At 45.6% G+C, this 18,524-nt stretch overlaps 1 protein-coding gene across 3 annotated transcripts in view; it reads right to left on the bottom strand.

The window, feature by feature from the left end:
* LOC147112102 (uncharacterized) overlaps nucleotides 1–18,524 on the bottom strand; it is a 77,925-nt gene that overhangs the window by 14,545 nt on the left and 44,856 nt on the right. For 2 of the 3 annotated variants that reach the window (XR_015079818.1, XM_085999617.1), the window contains exons 7-9: nucleotides 11,882–11,941; nucleotides 4,432–4,506; nucleotides 2,316–2,423 (exon numbers count right to left, since the gene is read on the bottom strand). Coding sequence is in view for 1 of the 3 variants with exons in the window: in XM_085999617.1 (XP_085855743.1) it covers nucleotides 2,316–2,423; nucleotides 4,432–4,506; nucleotides 11,882–11,941 (243 nt within the window). In the remaining 2 variants the exon portion in view is untranslated. The remainder of the gene's footprint in view (nucleotides 1–2,315; nucleotides 2,424–4,431; nucleotides 4,507–11,881; nucleotides 11,942–18,524) is intronic. The other variant, XR_015079819.1, reaches the window with a different exon arrangement.

Raw genomic sequence — 18,524 nt, forward strand, 5'->3', positions numbered from 1 at the left:
AGATCATGGCTGATCATCTAAATTCAGTACCCTGTCCCTGCCTTCTCCCCATATCCCTTGATCCCTTTAGCCTTAAGAAATATATCTAACTCCTTCTTGAATATATTTAATGAATTGGCCTCCACTGCCTTCTGTGGTAGAGAATTCCACAGGTTCACCACTCTCTTCATCGTCAGAACCTTGAATGAAATCAACTTTCGATTGTCCTAATCACCTTTATACTTCGGACAATTCTTTTTGCTCTTTCCTGCACCCTTTCCAATGTACCGATATCCCTTGCGAAGCAGATTGACCAAAACTGTACCGAGTCCTTCAAGTGAGGTTTGACCAGTGCATTATAATAATCTCAGCGTAACCTCTCCATACTTATATCTCATGGATCTGGCTCTGTACCTGAACATTTGATTTGCTTTCTTTGCTTCCCCCATGCTGTCTTGACACTTCATTACAAGCCCGCGTTGCGCATTCGTTCTTCCAATACGCAACAGTTTGCATAGATCAGCAGTAAATTTTATTTTCCATTTATCTACCAGTTACAGAACAGATCTGGGTCAGGTTCATTCGCAGCAGCTCCATATACAAAAACCTAATCAAGAAGTCTTAAATACTTGAAGGAAACATTTTTTTTTTTTTTTTTTTTTAAAAACAGGGCTATGGGGAGAGAGCAGGGGAGTTGGATTAATTGGATAGCTCTACCAAAGAGCTGGCACAGGCACAATGGGCTGAATGGCCTCCTTCTGCGCTGTATCATTTTACGATTCTATTAGAAGTGTATTCTTTACTCTACTCTGTAATGATACGGGTTTTAGTTGCTCTGGTTCAGTCACAGTGGCGTAGGTTTTCGTCTTTACTGCCTGGGCATTAAGCATCACCTGGATGGATGATGCGGAGAAAGGAAAATCTGGTGGGGCGGACTGGATACCAGCAACAGAACCCGACGGATTTTCCTTCCATTCAAACTAATGGAAGAAAAACTGGGAGATTCTGGAAGAGGATCCTCCCTGCCAGATTTTCCTTTCTGCACTTTGCCCAAATGATGCTTAATCACGAATTTTGTTTGATAAAGCTCCTGTGAAGTGCCCTGGGACGTTTTACTACATTAAAGGCGCTATATGAATGCAACTTGTTGTTGATGCCCAGGCCCCCTGAAGACAACAATCTATCCCAGGATCTTTTAAGATGCTTACAAAGCCAGTTGAAAGTGACTTCCTCTTCTACGGTTAAGAGCTGCTCTGTAATCAAAGCGGATGGATACCAAAACGTGACTGTGTATGAAAGACTCGTAGAGTGCTCCCGAGTTGCGTTATGTTTTTAGTCCCCAAAAACAGCGACTTATGACGTGGATGTTATAAATCTCATCATCATAAAGAAACTACTCATGAAATAACGCTGGATGGCCAGCTGGTGGCGCCGTCCCAAGGAGTATAAATACTCGGGCGTGGGTCCAGCTTGCCCAGGGACATTTTGTAAGACAAGGAACTAGTGAAGTACAACTAGATCTCCATGTTCTGAAACAAGTTGATTAAAGCCTTGCTTTATACTCAAACCAAGTGCGTAGTGAGTTTTATTACGTCAGTGGACATGGCGAACCTTTCCCTGGGGAGCTTCATGAAAGGGATGGGGAACGGACAAACCAAAACAGTACACCAGGTTTTGTTCCACAGTCCTCCTTCAGGGGTTAAGTTACGAGGAGAGATTACACAAATTAGGGTTGTATTCCCTAGAATTTAGAAGGTTAAGAGGTGATCTGATCAAAGTTTTCAGGATATTAAGGGGGACAGATAGGGTAGATAGAGAGAAACTATTTCCACTAGTTGGGGATTCTAGGTCTAGGGGTCATAACCTAAAAATTAAAGCCAGCCCTTTCAGGAGTGAAATTAGGAAACACTTCTACACACAAAGGGTGGTAGAAGTTTAGAACTCTCTTCCGCAAACTAGATCTGCTAAATCAATTGTTAATTTTAAATTGGAGATTGATAGCTTTTTTTAACCAAAGGTATGAAGGGATATGGGCCAAAGGCGGTAATATGGAGTTAGGTCACAGATCAGCCGTGATCTCATTGAATGGCGCAACAGGCTCGAGGGGCTGAATGGCCTCCTCCTGTTCCTATGTTCCTACACTTCTCCCCTCTCCAAACCTTTCCCAGGGATTAATTAAACTCCAACCATTGACTCGACTTGTAAATTATTTGTTAGCAGTTGAACAAAAGGCAACAGCCAGCCCGTGGGCTCAAGAAGCATGTGGACAATATGTCCAACTAGCAACAGCTCTATTCCATGATGCGGCACACTGGCAGGCAAGGCAATAATCTTACCCAGAAAACTGAAGTACAACCTCTTCACTTGTTCAGATGTTCCATTTATTAAAGCCATCACCAGGTCATGGATGAGGTCAATCGCTGTAGGAGGGTCCGACGCCTGGCCTGAAAAGATATTAAAGAGGTTGATTAACATACTGCTGTTTGAGATGCTACCTAATACTGCATTACATACAAGGCAGAATACAATCAATATACATCGGCAGCAAAGAACGCTACGATAGTAGCAAGCTATAAACATCCAACTGGTGGAGATAAATATTACAAAATACATCAAATGCTGTATGCAGGAACATAGAAGCATTGGAACAGCGGTAGGCCATTCAGCCACCCCCCCCCCCCCCCGAGTCTGCTCCGCCATTCAATTAGATCATGGCCGATCTACATTTCAATCCCTTTTACCCGCCTTTGCTCCATGTCCCTTGATACCCTTGCCTAGCAAAAATATCAAGGGATATGGCGATAAGGCCGGTGAATGGAATTGAGGCAGAAGATCAGCTATGATCTCATTGAATGGCAGAGCAGGCTCGAAGGGCCAAATGGCCTACTCCTGCTCTTATTTCTTATTTTCTTATATATCAATCTCAGTCTTGGGGAGAGAGTTCCACATTTCCACTACACTTTGTGTGGAAAAAGTATTGACTGGTTTCGCTCTAAATGGCCGAGCTCTAACTTTAAGATTGTTATTGGTTCCTCACTGGAGGAATTAGTTCCTCTGTATCTCTCCTATTGAGTCGCTTTACAATTTTAAACACCTCGACCACATCACCCCTCAACCATCTAAACTCGAGGGAATAAAGTGTTGGAAATATATAGGTCTATTAGCATCTGAACCGGGAAACGATGGATTAGCGATTTGGGGCAGACACTTCTTCTGAAATCAAAGCTGGGAAATAAGGCAGCCCCTTTAATGGACTGAAAAAATGAAGAGGGGAGGAAAGAACAAAGAATCAAGACTTAGGTAAGCTAAGTGCCAAGGCAAAGATGCAGTTTTTTTTAGTCATTCACGGGATGTGGGCGTCGCCGGCATGGCCAGCATTTACTGCCCATTCCAAATTGCTCGAGAAGGTGATGGTGAACTGCCATGTTGACAACTGAGTGGCTTGCTAGGCCATTTCAGAGGGCAGTTAAGAGTCAACCACATTGCTGTGGGTCTGGAGTCACATATAGGCCAGGCCGGGTAAGGACGGCAGATTTCCTTCCCTAAAAGGACCTTAGTGAACTAGATGGGTTTTTACGACAATTCCAGATTTAATTAAATAAGTGAATTTAAATTCCCCAGGGGGCAATGGTAGGATCTGAACTCATGTCTCTGAATCATTAGTCCAGGACCTCTAGGGTTACTAGTCTCGTGACATAACCACTGTGCTACCATTCACATAATGGGCTTTGATAGACAAGGAGTCACAAACAAGGAGAAGAGAAGAGAACCAATGCTGGTTAACAGGCTTCTTCTGGGTTGGCATTCTAGAAGAGATTGGGCAGTGAATCAAACATTAATACGTTTGCTCTTTTCAGGTGTTGATGGGCCGACTATATATTACCAACATTTTCTGTTTTTATTTCAGAATTCCTGCATTTTCAGTCTTTTGCGTTCACCTTTACTGGTTGGTTCGCTGCCACCAGCCAGTGCTAGCTCACCCACCAACTCTGTTGGTCTTCATCGAGAACCTCTCTGCCAAAAAACCAAGTGATGTGACCGAGATTAATTGCCTAAGGATTTACTGTGTAGCGAATGTCTGTCATACTAGTGTACCTTAATAAGGATGGCTTTTAAATTGGAATCATTTCTGGCAGTACTCATTACCATTTATTCAATAATAACAAAAGGAAATGCTGAAAACACTCAGCAGGTCAGGCAGCATCGAGGAGAGAGAAACAGAGTTAACGTTTCGAGTCGGGGACCCTTCGCCCCGTTGACTCTGTTTCTCTCTCCTCGATGCTGCCTGACCTGCTGAGTGTTTCCAGCATTTTCTGCTGTTATTTCAGATTTCCAGCATCCGCAGTATTTTTACTATTGATACACCATTTATTCAATCGTATGCTACGATGTGCAGCTTGGTTCCTTTGCAGTCATGTGAATATACAAATACAGACTGAAGTAAAGGGTTACCTTTAGATTTGGTCTTGTCAGGTTTATAATCGCTATCGACAACATCTTGAAGATCAGAATCATCAAAATCACCACCTGCCATAAAAAAAGACTTGCATTTATATAGCGCCTTTCACGACCTCAGGACATCCCAAAAGTGCTTTACAGCCAATGAAGTACATTTGAACTGCAGTCACTGTTGTAATGTAGGAACATTAAAATATTAAAAGAAAAAGAATTTTTTTTTTAATGGAATAACTGGAAGCTCCACAACATTGGGCTCCAAATATTTCTTCTCAAATTCGATCTCTCAGACCAGTTGTGTAGGCGAATCGTCACTCTCTCTGACTGGAATGGGCCTTTCCCTGCCCAATATCCAGTTATTCTGTAGTAAGCTCAGAAGTTGAACAGAAACCCCAGCTTATTATTTTTTCCTTCAATGCCTGGCCTTTCTATCTCCTCCTTATGTCCATGAAGAGAGAATGGGATACCATTTTGGCAAAAAAAAAAAGAACGAATATGAAAGGCTATGGGGGAAAAGACAGCGGGATGGACTTAAGAATAAATATCTCCAGTTCATGTTCTGGTAAACTCACTGGTTTAGAGCCAAATGGTCTCCTGCCATTTGTTTCTGTAATACCAGACACAACTTGACCTGACGGAATCCAATGCTTTTCAGATACATCCAAGACATGAGATGTCTTATTAACAAATGCTTCATAATATTAACAGTATAAAAAATGAAATGAAAAGGACTTACATTTATATAGCACCTTTTACATTCTCAGGACATTCACAGCCAATTAAGTAGTTTTGTAGTATAATGGCCCAGAAATTCGGGTCTCCACGGGTGAGTACGCGCTGGATACTCACCCGTGGGCCCGATGGAAGTGCCGGTTTCCTGCATGCACTGCGCGTGCGCGGGAAATGGGCACATCCGTTCCTCTGAACGAAGAGGTTCAGAGGCCGAACACGTGCGCGGGGGGAGGCTGCGCGTGCGCATCAAACTTCGTTTTTTTTTTATAAACAGGTTTCTCCGGGATCGTAAGCCTGCAGGATTTAGAAATGTAAAAAGCAGGCGTAAGTCCTGCTTTTTACAAGGTAAGTGGTGAATTAATTAAAATTAAAACATTTTTTCCACAGGTTTATTATTTTAAATACTTTAAAGCAAGGTAAGTTTATTTTTAGCCCCGTTAGAATATAAAATTAATGTTTTCAAAAATTTAAATTATTGTTTAAAAGTTATTTAATGTAATTTATAGTTTATTTTAAAAATGTGATTTAAAAAAAAATGTATTTGAAGGTTTAGTGCTATTTTGGGGCCGTAGTATTTATAAGTCTTGACAGCACTTCTTGTCAGACTTATGAATGGAGCATTCCCTGCTCCGATTGGCTGCCCATGGCCCACGTGATCCCAGGGGACGCATCGAACTAACTGCGCCCCTGGGATACGCAAGCACTGCGCGCCGGCAGTTGGACCAGGCCCCGGATCGGAATCCCACGCTGGCCCTACAGCTCAACGGCCGGCGCGCAAGGTAAGTGCAGGTCGGGGGCTTGCACCCGCGGGAAGCCCCCGACCCGAATTTCTGGGCCAATGTAAGCGAATGCAGCAGCTAATTAGCACATAGCAAGGTCCCGCAAACAGCAATGAGATAAATGACCAGCTAATCTGTTTTTGCTGGTTTAAAAGCAGAAAATGCTGGAAATACTCAGCAGGTCAGGCAACATCTGTGGAGGGAGAATCAGAGTCAACGTTTCAGGTCAATGACCTTTCATCAAAACTGGAAAAAGTTAGAGATATAACAGATTTTTAAGCAAGTGTAGAGGCATCACCATCTCCTTCTGCCTTGCACCATCATCCCTTTTGTCATTTAATCTCTCCTGCCTTTCACCCTATCACAGACCTTCCCTTTTGTTCTTTCCTCCCCTCCCTGCCTCTGTACTTGCTTAAAAAGTTAACTCGGTTTCTCTCTCCACAGATGCTGCCTGACCTGCTGAGTATTTCCAGTATTTTCTGTTTTTATTTCAGGTTTCCAGCATCCGCAGTATTTTGCTTTTGTATTAGTGTTTTTGCTGGTATTGGTAATGGGATAAACGTTGGACATGACACAGCTCTTCAATATGGGCCATTGGATATTTTACATCCACCTGAACAGGCAGTTTAACATCTCATCAGAAAGATGGCACCTTTGACAATGCAGCACTCTCAATATTATACTGAAGTATCTCTCCAGATTATGTGCTCAATTCAATTCAATTCAATTTTATTTGTCATATATGCAGCAGACATATGTACTGCACAATGAAATGTTGATTTTTTACGAGTCCTCCCAACATTGGAATAAATATGGCATAGCAATGATAAAAATACTAATAGAAATACAGTAATAATAAATAAGACAGCAGTACTAAATCATAATAAATTATTCGTTCATGAGTCTTATGGCCTGGGGGTAGAAGCTGTTTCGAAACCTGCTGGCAAGAGACCATATACTTCGGTATCTCTTACCGGACGGGAGCAGGGCGAAGAGGTTGTGGCTGGGGTGGCTCACGTCTTTGATGGTTCTCAGGGCCTTCCCCCGGCACCTCTCAGGGTAGATATCCTGCACAGCAGGTAGTTTAATTCCTATAGTATGTTGTGCAGCTTTCACCACCATCTGTAGAGCCTTGCGGTCAAGTCCTGGAGTGAGGCTTGAACGCAGGATCTTCTGACTCAGAGGCAAGAGTACTACCATTGCATCAAGAACTCTTGCTTCTGTACTGTCCACAGTGAAAACTATTGTTGCAATTTATTGTATCAAATCTGAAAAGACCGGAATATTACAAATTGCATGGAAAAGCTAATGGACTTCTTGCCAGTTTAAGATGTCAAGCTAAGCTGCAGGTTTTGATGTAAATGAGATAGCTATGTCATGGATAGAAGTGTAATCTAAAGTGAGGTAGATTAGCAAACTAAAACTTTCATTATCAAGTTAACATAAGAACATAAGAAATAGGAGCAGGAGTAGACCATTCAGCCCTTCGAGCCTGCTCCACCATTCAATAAGATCATGGCTGATGATCTACCTCATCTCCAATTTCCTGCACTATTCCCATATCCCTTGATTCCCTTAATATCCCAAAATCTATCGCTCTCTGTCTTGTATATACTCAACGACTCAGCATCCACAGCCCTCTGGGGTAGAGAATTCCAAAGATTCACAATCCTTGGCTCTGTCAAGCCCGATAAGGATTTTGTATGTTTCAACGAGATCATTCTACTAAATTCTCGTGAATATAGGCCTTGTCATCTCAATCTCTCCTCATAGGACAATCCCCCCATCCCAGGAACTAGTCTGGTGAACCTTTGCTGCACTCCCTCAAAGGCAAGTATATCCATCCTTAGGTAAGGAGACCAAAACTGTACACAATACTTCAGGTAGAGTCACACTAAGGTCCTATATAATTGTAGTAAGACTTCTTGGCCTAGAAATTCGGTATAGCCCCGTTTGGGGCGTTAGATCTGGCGAAGCGCTAAGAGTACCGCCAGCTGCGACTTAGCGCCACCTGGCGCGATATTGGGTCGTTGCGCCCCTGATGGTGTTTGCGGCGGTAAATCAGGTGCTGCACGCGACTCTTAAGGCGCTAACGCGGAGGCGCTACCCAATATCGCTGCGGCGGGGCGCAGCGCAGGTGCTTTCAATAATCACTTTCCCTGAGACACACTGGCGCCGGCCAGCTCTTAAAGGGGCAGGTCAATTGGCATCACCAGACACACTCACTGCCTTGTAGGCCTTCAAAGCGGTGGGAGCCTACCTGTGGCGCACCAGCCTAGCAAGAAATGGAAAGGGTGAGGCAGAGGGCGGAATGCCTCACTGATGGGGCATTGGATGCTTTGGTTGGCGCAGTGGAATCAAGGCCAAGGAAGATGGTCGGAATGTGATTTATGTTTTGGACAGTCTCCCGGGTGTGAGAGGCAGTTATGTGTCAGTGTATTAGTTTTGCTTTCTGTTGCCATAGCTTTCTCATGTTTGAAGGAACCACATTTTGTGTAATGAAACACTTTCTTCATTTACAATGGCCATGCCTGCTATTTACATGCATCTTGCCCTTCACAGGCTTGGGGGTATCAGACCGGTTGCAGATCTGGCTGAAGCAGCTGGTACAGCTCAGTCACCACCTCCTTTCTAAATCGCAGCCTTCTGACACACTGCTCCTCCGGCATGTTCATGTAGGAAAACTGCTGTCAGAAAACCCTGCCAGCGTAAGGTCTGCTGTGACGACGTCTGTTGGCCCTCCTCCGTCTGGCCATGCCCGCCCCCCTCTCCCAGCGTCTCAGTGCCCTTTCCAGATGATTCAGCAGCAGGATGTTCCCCTCCAATGCAGGCCCCATAATAAGTGCCCACAGGAAGGTTCCCCGTTGTCAAGGCTCACCAACAGCAAGGCGATGGTCAGAAGGCTGCTGTTCCTCTGCCAGCGTGGGCCCAGTGGTCAAATGGCTCTCAGTGTGCAGGTCAGCAACTCTTTGTAGCTCTCGAGGAAGTTGTGCACCAGAAATGTGTGCCGTTTCTAAACCACACCAGTCCCCTTTAAATAATGCTCCTCCAGCCCGAAAGTGACTGGGTAAGGCCCAGGAAAACTGTCACTAATAGCGCCAGGCGCTACGGAGGGGGGCGCCACTGAATTTCCCGTCTGGGGCGCCGAAAAGGCGTTGCACACTCAGATGACATCATAATTAGCCTGCGCCCATGAGCGGACGCTAAGCGTTAGCGCCGGCGCTAAATGCATACTCAATATGGGGCGAGGCGCTAAACGCCTTGCGCCCCACCGGAATTTGGCTATCGCCCCAGTTATTGCCCTCTTTAGGCGCTAATCCCTGGCGCAACCAACCGAATTTCTAGGCCCTTTACTCTTATACTCCAATCCTTCTGTAATAAAGGCTAACATACATTTTGCTTTCCTAATTGTTTGCTGTACTTCAATGTTAACTTTCAGTGATTCTGTACAAGGACCCCCAGGTCCCTCTCAACACTAACATTTCCCAGTCTTAACCTAAGTCAGGCAGCTTCTTCTACTTCACTAGTAAAGACATTTCTACAATCTTATTCCTGCTCTGAAGGTCCATCTTCTTTCCTCTTGCTCCGAGTGTCTCACTTCATTGTTCTAGTTGTCTCTACCGTTAGAACTTAAGTATTTCCTGGACTCTTGCTCTCAGTCTCCATTTTTCCAGGTCAGATTATCCCACACAAGCCCACAGGCACCGCTTACGTTCCCCCCACTTCACAAAGTTGTACACCCTCCTCTTCTGGCTTTCAGCTCTGTCAGCTTCACCCGGGCATCGATGAGACACCCAACGGCCAGTCACGCTGCCTCTGAACCTGGTGTACTGCACTCGCGCTCAGTCGAGTTGTTAGGAATGTTCCCTCCAAGCTGCGCGGCCGCACAGTAATGGCAAAGGTCCCGCGCAGGCCGCTTACCGGCTTTTCCATTGCAAATACCGCGCAGGTGCAGAAATTTAAAGGGACCACGCAGTAAAGAAACAGGCCACTCAGAACAAAGCGCAGCTAACAGCGAACAATGGTTGTTAGATTCTGTTAAAACAATATTGCTGGCTGGCATTCCTAGAGATGATAAAATGCTGGCCAGGAAATTGCTGAGCAACTCACTCACACTCAAAAAGCTACTCCAATTTGCGTACAGCTGTCTACCCCGCTGGCAAAGTCTACCTCCTTCCCTAGCCCTCCAAATACAACTTCAGCTCCAATGTCCTTACAACTCTCAAATTTCCCATTCATGGTCCTGGATGATATATGCTGGCAAATCTTGGCAAGAATACGGCATACATCAACCATATTTTTCTTTACCACCATGTCATTCATGAGTATCCATGTTTTACTTCCACAGAGCTTCCCCTTGTTGTAAGTGTGTAACATACGTGCTCTTAATCCTCATCTGCTGCTTCGTTTAGGTATTACCCTCACTGACGGGAGTATCTGAAGTGGCTGGCTGCCGTTTGTACACAAATACATATCTCTTGGATTTGAGGCAGCCTTTGCCTCTCAGCAGCTGAATCATGGGCAGCCTGGGCCTGCTAGCTTTCAAACACCTGTACGGCCATTGTCAAGCAACAAGACCTGCAACAACGTACGGCAAGCAACAAGGCCTGGGCGAAGTTCAGGCTTGAGCTGATAAGTGGCAGGTAACATTCGCGCCACACAAGTGCCAGGCAATGACTATCTCCAAAAAGTAAGAGTCTAACCACCGCCCCTTGACATTCAACAGCATTACCATCGCCGAATCCCCCACCATCAACATCCTGGTGGTCAACACTGACCAGAAACCTAACTGACCAGTCACATAAATACTGTGGCAACACGAACAAGTCAGAGGCTAGGTATTCTGCGGCGAGTGTCTCACCTCCTGACTCCCCAAAGCCTTTCCACCATCTACAAGGCACAAGTAGCGTGATGGAATACTCTCCACTTGCCTGGATGAGTGCAGCTCCAACACTCGAAGCTCGACACCATCCAGGAAAAAGCAGCCTGCTTGATTGGCACCCCATCCACCACCTTAAACATTCACTCCCTCCACCACCGGCGTACCGTGGCTGCAGTGTGTACCATCTACAAGATGCACTGCAGCAACTCGCCAAGGCTTCTTCGGCAGCACCTTCCAAACCTGCGACCTCTACCACTTAGAAGGACAAGGGCAGCAGACGCATCGGAACATCACCACCTACAAGTTCCCCTCCAAGTCACACACCATCCTGACTGAGAAATATATCGCCGATCCTTCATCGTCGCTGGGTCAAAATCCTGGAACTCCCTCCCTAACAGCACTGTGCGAGTGCCTTCACCACACGGACTGCAGCGGTTCAAGAAGACGGCTCACCACCACCTTCTCAAGGACATTTAGGGATGGGCAATAAATGCTGGCCTTCCCAGCGACGCACACATCCGACAAACGAATAAAAAAAAAGAGCTGGTGGAAGCATTCAGAAATTTGTAGGGGATCAGCGCATTACAGGTACGGTGCACATGAAACACACATCATGCCACTTCCAGTCAAGCTTACACCCAATAGGAAAATCCAAGCTTGCGTGTCAGCTTGGCTCAGTTGGTAACACTCTCATCGCTGAGTCAGGAGGTTGTGAGTTTCCAAGACTTGAGCTCTTAATCTGGACTGGCATTCCAGTGCAGGACTGAGGAAGTGCGGCAGTGTCAGAACCGCCTACCTTTGGTAGATAAAACGCTCAACCGAAGCCACGGGCTGCCTGTTCAGGTGAATGTTGAAGATCTCCTGACATTATTTTGAAGACACGCAGGGAGTTCTCCCCGTGTCCTGGCCGACATTCATCCCTCAACCAACGCCACTGACACCGAGTAACTGATCATTCAGATAATTGCTGTTTGTAGGATCTTACTGTGTGCAAAATACCTGCAGTGTTTGCATATGTAGCCAAAGCCTTCTAAATAAAAACATTGTTCATCACCTGCTGGCTTAATGGGACCACCGTTAAGAGCGTCGCTAAGATCAAACCCATCGTCATTCCCTGGAAAGTAAAGGTTTATAGTTAGTCCAATTTACTCCAGAAAACTTTCAGTTGCAACAGTTAAATATTAAGAGACTTACTTAAATTTTCAATCTTTGGTGTAGAAATGTACAGTATTTTGGGGAGTGTGATACTCAGATCGGATTGATTCCAGCAAAACACAAGCTCGACAGCAACCAATCACGAAAGGGACCTGCGATCACCATTAGAGCTCAGATCGACCGAGAATACGCTTCAGAATATCGACGGAAAAATGGTACGTATCGTCACTTCCCAATGGCCGAATTGGTAGGAAGGCACAGATCCCGAGCCACAAAGGCTGGGTAGATCCCAGGTCTGAGCTGAGTTAGCTGACCTTGGCCGGAGGGATCTGTACAGTTAGTTTTAGAGTAACCCTCATCCAGTAAACACCTGTTGATTGTCCCCTGCAGTCTCTTGTCTAATTATTGAAGGACACACAACATCAAGATACACGGATCTAACAACTACCATAAGTTCTAGCCAAATTTGTCTACAATACTACACCCACTGAACACCCTACTGCAAACTGGGGTGCCATGGAAGTGGAGTGACGAATGTAGACGAGCTTTCCAGAACAGCAAAACACTAATCACATCGAAAGAGGTATTGGCCCATTACAACCTAGCATTACCAACTCGGTTGGCATGTGATGCGTCACCCTACGGCATTGGAGCGGTGCTGTCGCACAAATTCTCGGACGGCTCAGAGAGGCCAATAGCCTTTGCGTCACGATCACTAACCTCAGCCGAATGTAACTACGCCCAGATTGACAGGGAGGCCCTCAGCCTAGTGTGGGGAGTGAAAAAGTTCAATCACTATCTGCACGGGCAGAAATTCACCTTGCTGACTGATCACCAGCCTCTTGTCTCCATTTTTAATCCGAAGAAGGGCGTTCCGGTGATGACTGCGCAACGACTACAAAGATGGTCACTTTTTCTAGGGGCGCACCACTATGAGATTGAATACAAGGGCACGAAACAGCATGGAAATGCTGATGGGCTATCACGCCTGCCACTGCCTACTGCGGAGGAAGCACCAGCAGTGGATCCTGTCGAAATATTCCATTCGACTATAGTTGAATACCCACCGGTAACTAACGCTTGTATCGAAAAGGAAACCCGAAATGACCCGACACTGTCTCGGGTATATGATTTGACGGTGAAGGGATGGCCAGCACATGGCGACTCACTGTTGCCAGCATTCTCGACAAGGAGAGAACAGCTGTCAGTGTGCCGGGGGACCTTGATGTGTGGATCCCGAGTGGTAATTCCACCCAAGTTAAGGGATAGAGTGCTCAATGAGCTTCATGAGGGTCATCTGGGAGGGGTAAAAATGAAAAGCCTAGCCAGGGCTTATGTGTGGTGGCCGGGAATCGATAAACAAATCGAGGACCTGACCAAGAGCTGCTCAGGATGCCAGAAAGTCCAAAATGCACCACCACAGGCCCCTCTACACCCATGGGAGTGGCCCTCATCTCCATGGCAACGGGTGCATATTGATTTTGCTGGTCCATTCATGGACTCAATGTTCTTAATAGCAGTGGATGCTCACTCGAAATGGCCTGAGGTCTTCAAAATGTCCTCCACCACCACAGAGAAAACTATTGCAGTCCTACGGACCATTTTTGCCAGGAATGGCTTGCCAGAACAGATTTGCTCCGACAACGGACCACAGTTTGTGTCCGAAGAGTTCCGGAGGTTCTTGAAAAAGAATGGGGTAAGGCATTACACATCCGCCCCGTATCATCCAGCCACAAATGGATTGGCCGAGAGGTTCGTACAAACCTTTAAGAAGGCAATAAAGGCTATGTACAATGACAACATTCCGCTGCAGCACAAGGTGGACAATTTCCTGTTCGCCTACCGGAATGCGACACATGCAGTCACCAACCAGGCCCCAGCCATGATGTTCTTTAGCCGAAGGTTAAGATCTCGCCTGGATTTGCTCAGACCAAACGTACGAAGAGATGTTGAGAGTAAGCAATTCCAGCACATCCACGAGAAGCCAACAAGGAGCTTCAATGTAGGGCAACCAGTCTTGGCCCGCGACTACCGAACAGAAAAATGGCAGCCAGGAACGATATGCACACGGCAGGGCCCACTAATGTACACAGTGGACGTTGGGGAGAGCATCGTGAGACGCCATGCTGACCAGATCCTAGAGTCACAGGAACAAGTCAACCCCATGCCTCGCCCATACGTACCTGATGATGAACCCGACGTAGAGGTCGCATCTACCCCAGAAACAGTAGCATCGGAAGGTGAGGAACCAACTGACGACAGGGGGCCAGAATCGCCTCCGCACCAAGAGCAAGACACTCGGGAAAGGCGCTATCCAGAAAGGATCAGGAAGCCTCCCCAAAGACTGAATATATAAATAGATTATTTTCAGCTAATGTTGCATGTTAAAAGTGTTAATTGTAATTAGTTTGATATTTAATTGTTAAATGAGTGTTATGGTACTGTTAATCTAAAAGGGGAGGAATTGTAATGTATATACCTTTAAGGGGGGAACTACTTTTTACAGCTCATGTGTACTGTAGTACCGGCAGTGACCACACCTGTATAAAGCACTGAGTAGTAATCTGTACAGACAGTTCCACTGTGAGCCACGTTGAGTAAACACCTGTTGTACCGTTTCTCCTGCAGTCTGTGTCTTATTATACACAGACACAACATCAACCAACACCACCAAAAACACTATTTATTGGCCCAGAAATTCGGGTCTGAGGCTTCCCGCGGGTGCAAGCCTCCGACCTGCACTTACCTAGCCCGCCAGCCGTTGTGCTGTGGGCCCGTGTGGGATTCTGATCCTGGGCCTCCTCCAACTGCCGGCGCGCAGTGCTTGCGTATCCCAGGGGCGCAGTTAGTTCGATGCATCCCCTGGGATCACGTGGGCCATGGAGAGCCAATGGTAGCAGGGAAATGCCCATTCATAAAATTGACAGGAAAAGCTGTCAAAACTATAAATATTATAAGCCCCAAAACATCATTAAGCTTCAAATAATTTTTTTTTTTTTTTTTTTTTAAAAACACATTTTTAAAATAAGTATAATTTACACAAAATAACTATTTTAAACAATAATTTAAATTTTTGGAAAAAATTACATTTTCTAACAGAGCTAAAAATAAACTTACCTTTCTTTAAAGTATTTAAAAATAATAAACCTGTGGAAAAAATGTTTTAATTTTACTTAATTCACCACTTATCTTGTTAAAAGCAGGCCTTGCGACTGCTTTTTAGAAATGTAGCTCCTGGAGACTTACCCTCCCGGAGAAACCTGCAAAAAAAATGTAAGTTCCTGGTGCACGCGCTGCCTCTCCGGCGCATGCATTCGACCTGTGAACCCCTTCCTTTAAAGGGAACGGAAGTTCCGGTTTCTCGCTTATGAGCAGTGCATGCACGAAACCGGCACTTTCGTTGGGCCGACGCGCGAGTACCCAGCGCGTACTCACCTGTGGGGACCCGAAGTTCTGGCCCAATATTATCTCAATGCTTTTGTGGGACCTTACTGTGTGCAGGTTGCAGCTGCACTTGCCTACATAACGACGACTACGCTTCAAAAGTACTTCATTGGCTGTAAAGTGCTTTGGGACGTCCTGAGGTTGTGAAAAGGTGCTATAGAAATGCAAGTTTGTTCTTCTTTCTTTACAAGGGAGTTCACCCCAGTGTCCTGGCCAATACTTATCCTGCAAACAACATCACTAAAAACAGATTATCTGGTCATTATCACATTGCTGCTTGCGACACCTTGCTGTGTGCAAATTGGCGGCCGTGTTTCCTACATTACAACAGTCCCTATACTTCAATAATTGACTTCATTGTCTGTAAAGCGCTTTGGGACGCCTCCATTCCCTAGTCCATGTTTTTACTGCTTCGAAGCTTGACCTCTCGAACACTCTCCCTGGCGAGAACCCGCCACAAGCTTCAACTCATCCAAAGCAATGCAGCCTGCGTCCTCACCCCACTGCCGTCCTCTCTCTCTCTCTCGAGCTCCACTGGCTCCTGAAGCTTCAGCAAGTTTACTTCCACAATTCTCATCCTGGCTTTCAAATCCGTCCATGGCCTTGCCACACCTTACTTCAGTAATCTCCTCCAACCATACAACCCAGCATGCATCTTCCACTCCTCCATCATCTCACTTCCCTCCAACAGCAGTGGCCACTTTACATCTTTCCGGACTCAACACGGAGTTCAACTATTCCAAATCATAGCCACTGCTCCCATTGTTTCGGACAACAGGTGCCGTTGATGATTCTGCCATTGCCATTTACACCTCCTGTAGACGTATCTTTTGTTTCTTTACTTGTCCCATTACCACCCCCTTTCGCCTCGCACCATCATCCCTTTTGTCTCTTAATCTCTCCTGCCCTCCACCCTATCACAGACCTTCCCTTTTGTTCTTTCCTTCCCTCCCCCCCCCCTTTCCCTTCCTCTGCACTTGTTACATCTCTAACTTTTTCCAGTTCTGCCGAAGGGTTGTGGAGCCTGAAACATTGACTCTGTTTCTCTCTCTCCACAGATGCTGCCGGACATAGAAACATAGAAGATAGGAGCAGGAGTAGGCCATTCAGCCCCTTGAGCCTGCTCCGCCATTCAATGAGATCATGGCTGATCATCCAAATTCAGTACCCTGTCCCTGCCTTCTCCCCATATCCCTTGATCCCTTTAGCTTTAAGAAATATATCTAACTCCTTCTTGAATATATTTAATGACTTGGCCTCAACTGCCATCTGTGGTAGAGGATTCCACAGGTTCACCACTCTCTGGGTGAAGAAATTCCTCCTCATCTTTGTTCTAAATGGCTTACCCCTTATCCTGTGACCCCTGGTTTTGGACTCCCCCGCCATCGGGAACATCCTTCCTGCATCTAGACTGTCTAGACCTGTTATAAAATTCTAAGTTTCAATGAGATCCCCTCTCATTCTTCTAAACTCTAGCAAATATAAGCCTAATCGACCCAATCTCTCTTCATACGTCATTCTTGCCATCCCAGGTATCAGTCTGGTGAATTTTCGCTGCACTCCCTCCATGGCAAGAACATCCTTCCTCAGATAAGGCGACCAAAACTGCACACAATACTCAAGGTGTGGTCTCACCAAGGCCCTGTACAACTGTAGCAAGACATCCTTGCTCCTGTGCTTGAATCCTCTCGCTATGAAGGCCAGCATACCATTTGCCTTCTTAACCGCTTGCTGCACCTGCATGCTTACCTTCAGCCACTGGTGCATAAGGACACCCAGGTCTCGTTGCACTTCCCCTTTTCCCAATCTATTGCCATTAAGATAATAATCTGCCTTCCTGTTTTTGCCACCAAAGTGGATAACCTCACATTTATCCACATCTTCCCAATCGCCCAACCTGTCCAAATTGTACTGGAGTTTCTCTGCATCCTCCTCACAGCACACACGCCCACCCAGCTTTGTGTTGTCTGCAAACTTGGAGATATTACATCTAGTTCCCTCGTCTAGATCATTTATATATAGTGAACAACTGGGGTCCTAGCTCCGAACCCTGCGGTACCCCACTAGTCACTGCCTTCCACTCGGAAAAAGACCCGTTTATTCCAACTCTTTGCTTCCTGTCTGCCAACCAGTTTTCTGTCCAAGTCAGTACCTTACCCCCAATCCCATGTGCTTTAACTTTGCACACTAGTCTCTTATGCGGGACCTTATCGAAAGCCTTCTGAAAGTCAAAATACACCACATCCCCTGGTTCTCCCTTATCTATTCTACCAGTTACATCCTCAAAAAGTTCCAGTAGATTATTCAAGCATGATTTACCTTTTGTAAATCCATGTTGACTTTGTACGATCCTGTCACTGTTTTCCAAGTGCTCTGCTATTACATCTTTTATAATGGACGCTAGCATTTTCCCCACTACCGATGCCAGGTCAATAATTCCCCGTTTTTTTTCTACCACTTTTTTTAAATAGTGGGGTAACATTAGCTACCCTCCAATCCATGGGAACTGTTCCAGAGTCTATAGAATTTTGGAACATGACCAGCAATGCATCTAGTATTTCTAGGGCCACTTCCTTAAGTACCCTAGGATGTAGATTATCAGGCCCTGGGGATTTATCGGCCTTCAATCCCGTCAATTTCCCCAACATCATTTCCCTACAAATACTGATTTCATTCAGTTCCTCCCTCTCTTTGGACCCTATGTTCCTGACATCTCTGGGAGTTTATTTGTGTCCTCCTTTGTGAAGACAGAACCAAAGTATGTATTTAATTGGTCTGCCATGTCTTTGTTCCCCATTATAAATTCCCCTGATTCTGACTGCAAAGGACCTGTGCTTGACTTTACCAATCTTTTTCTCTTCACATATCTGTAGAAGCTTTTACAGTCAGTTTTTATGTTCCATGCAAGCTTACTCTCATACTCTATTTTCCCCCTCTTAATTAATCCCTTTGTCCTCCTTTGCTGAATCCTAAACTGCTCCCAATCCTCAGGTTTGCTGCTTTTTCTGGCCAATTTATATGTTCTCTCCTTGGATCTTATGCTATCCCTAATTTCCCTGGTTAGCCAATGTTGAGTCACCTTTTTTGTTTTATTTTTA

This window comes from Somniosus microcephalus, chromosome 10, assembly GCF_052327205.1.
Source record: "Somniosus microcephalus isolate GS21.2 chromosome 10, FLI_Smic_1.0, whole genome shotgun sequence".
In the NCBI taxonomy this organism is placed as follows: Eukaryota; Metazoa; Chordata; class Chondrichthyes; order Squaliformes; family Somniosidae; genus Somniosus; species Somniosus microcephalus.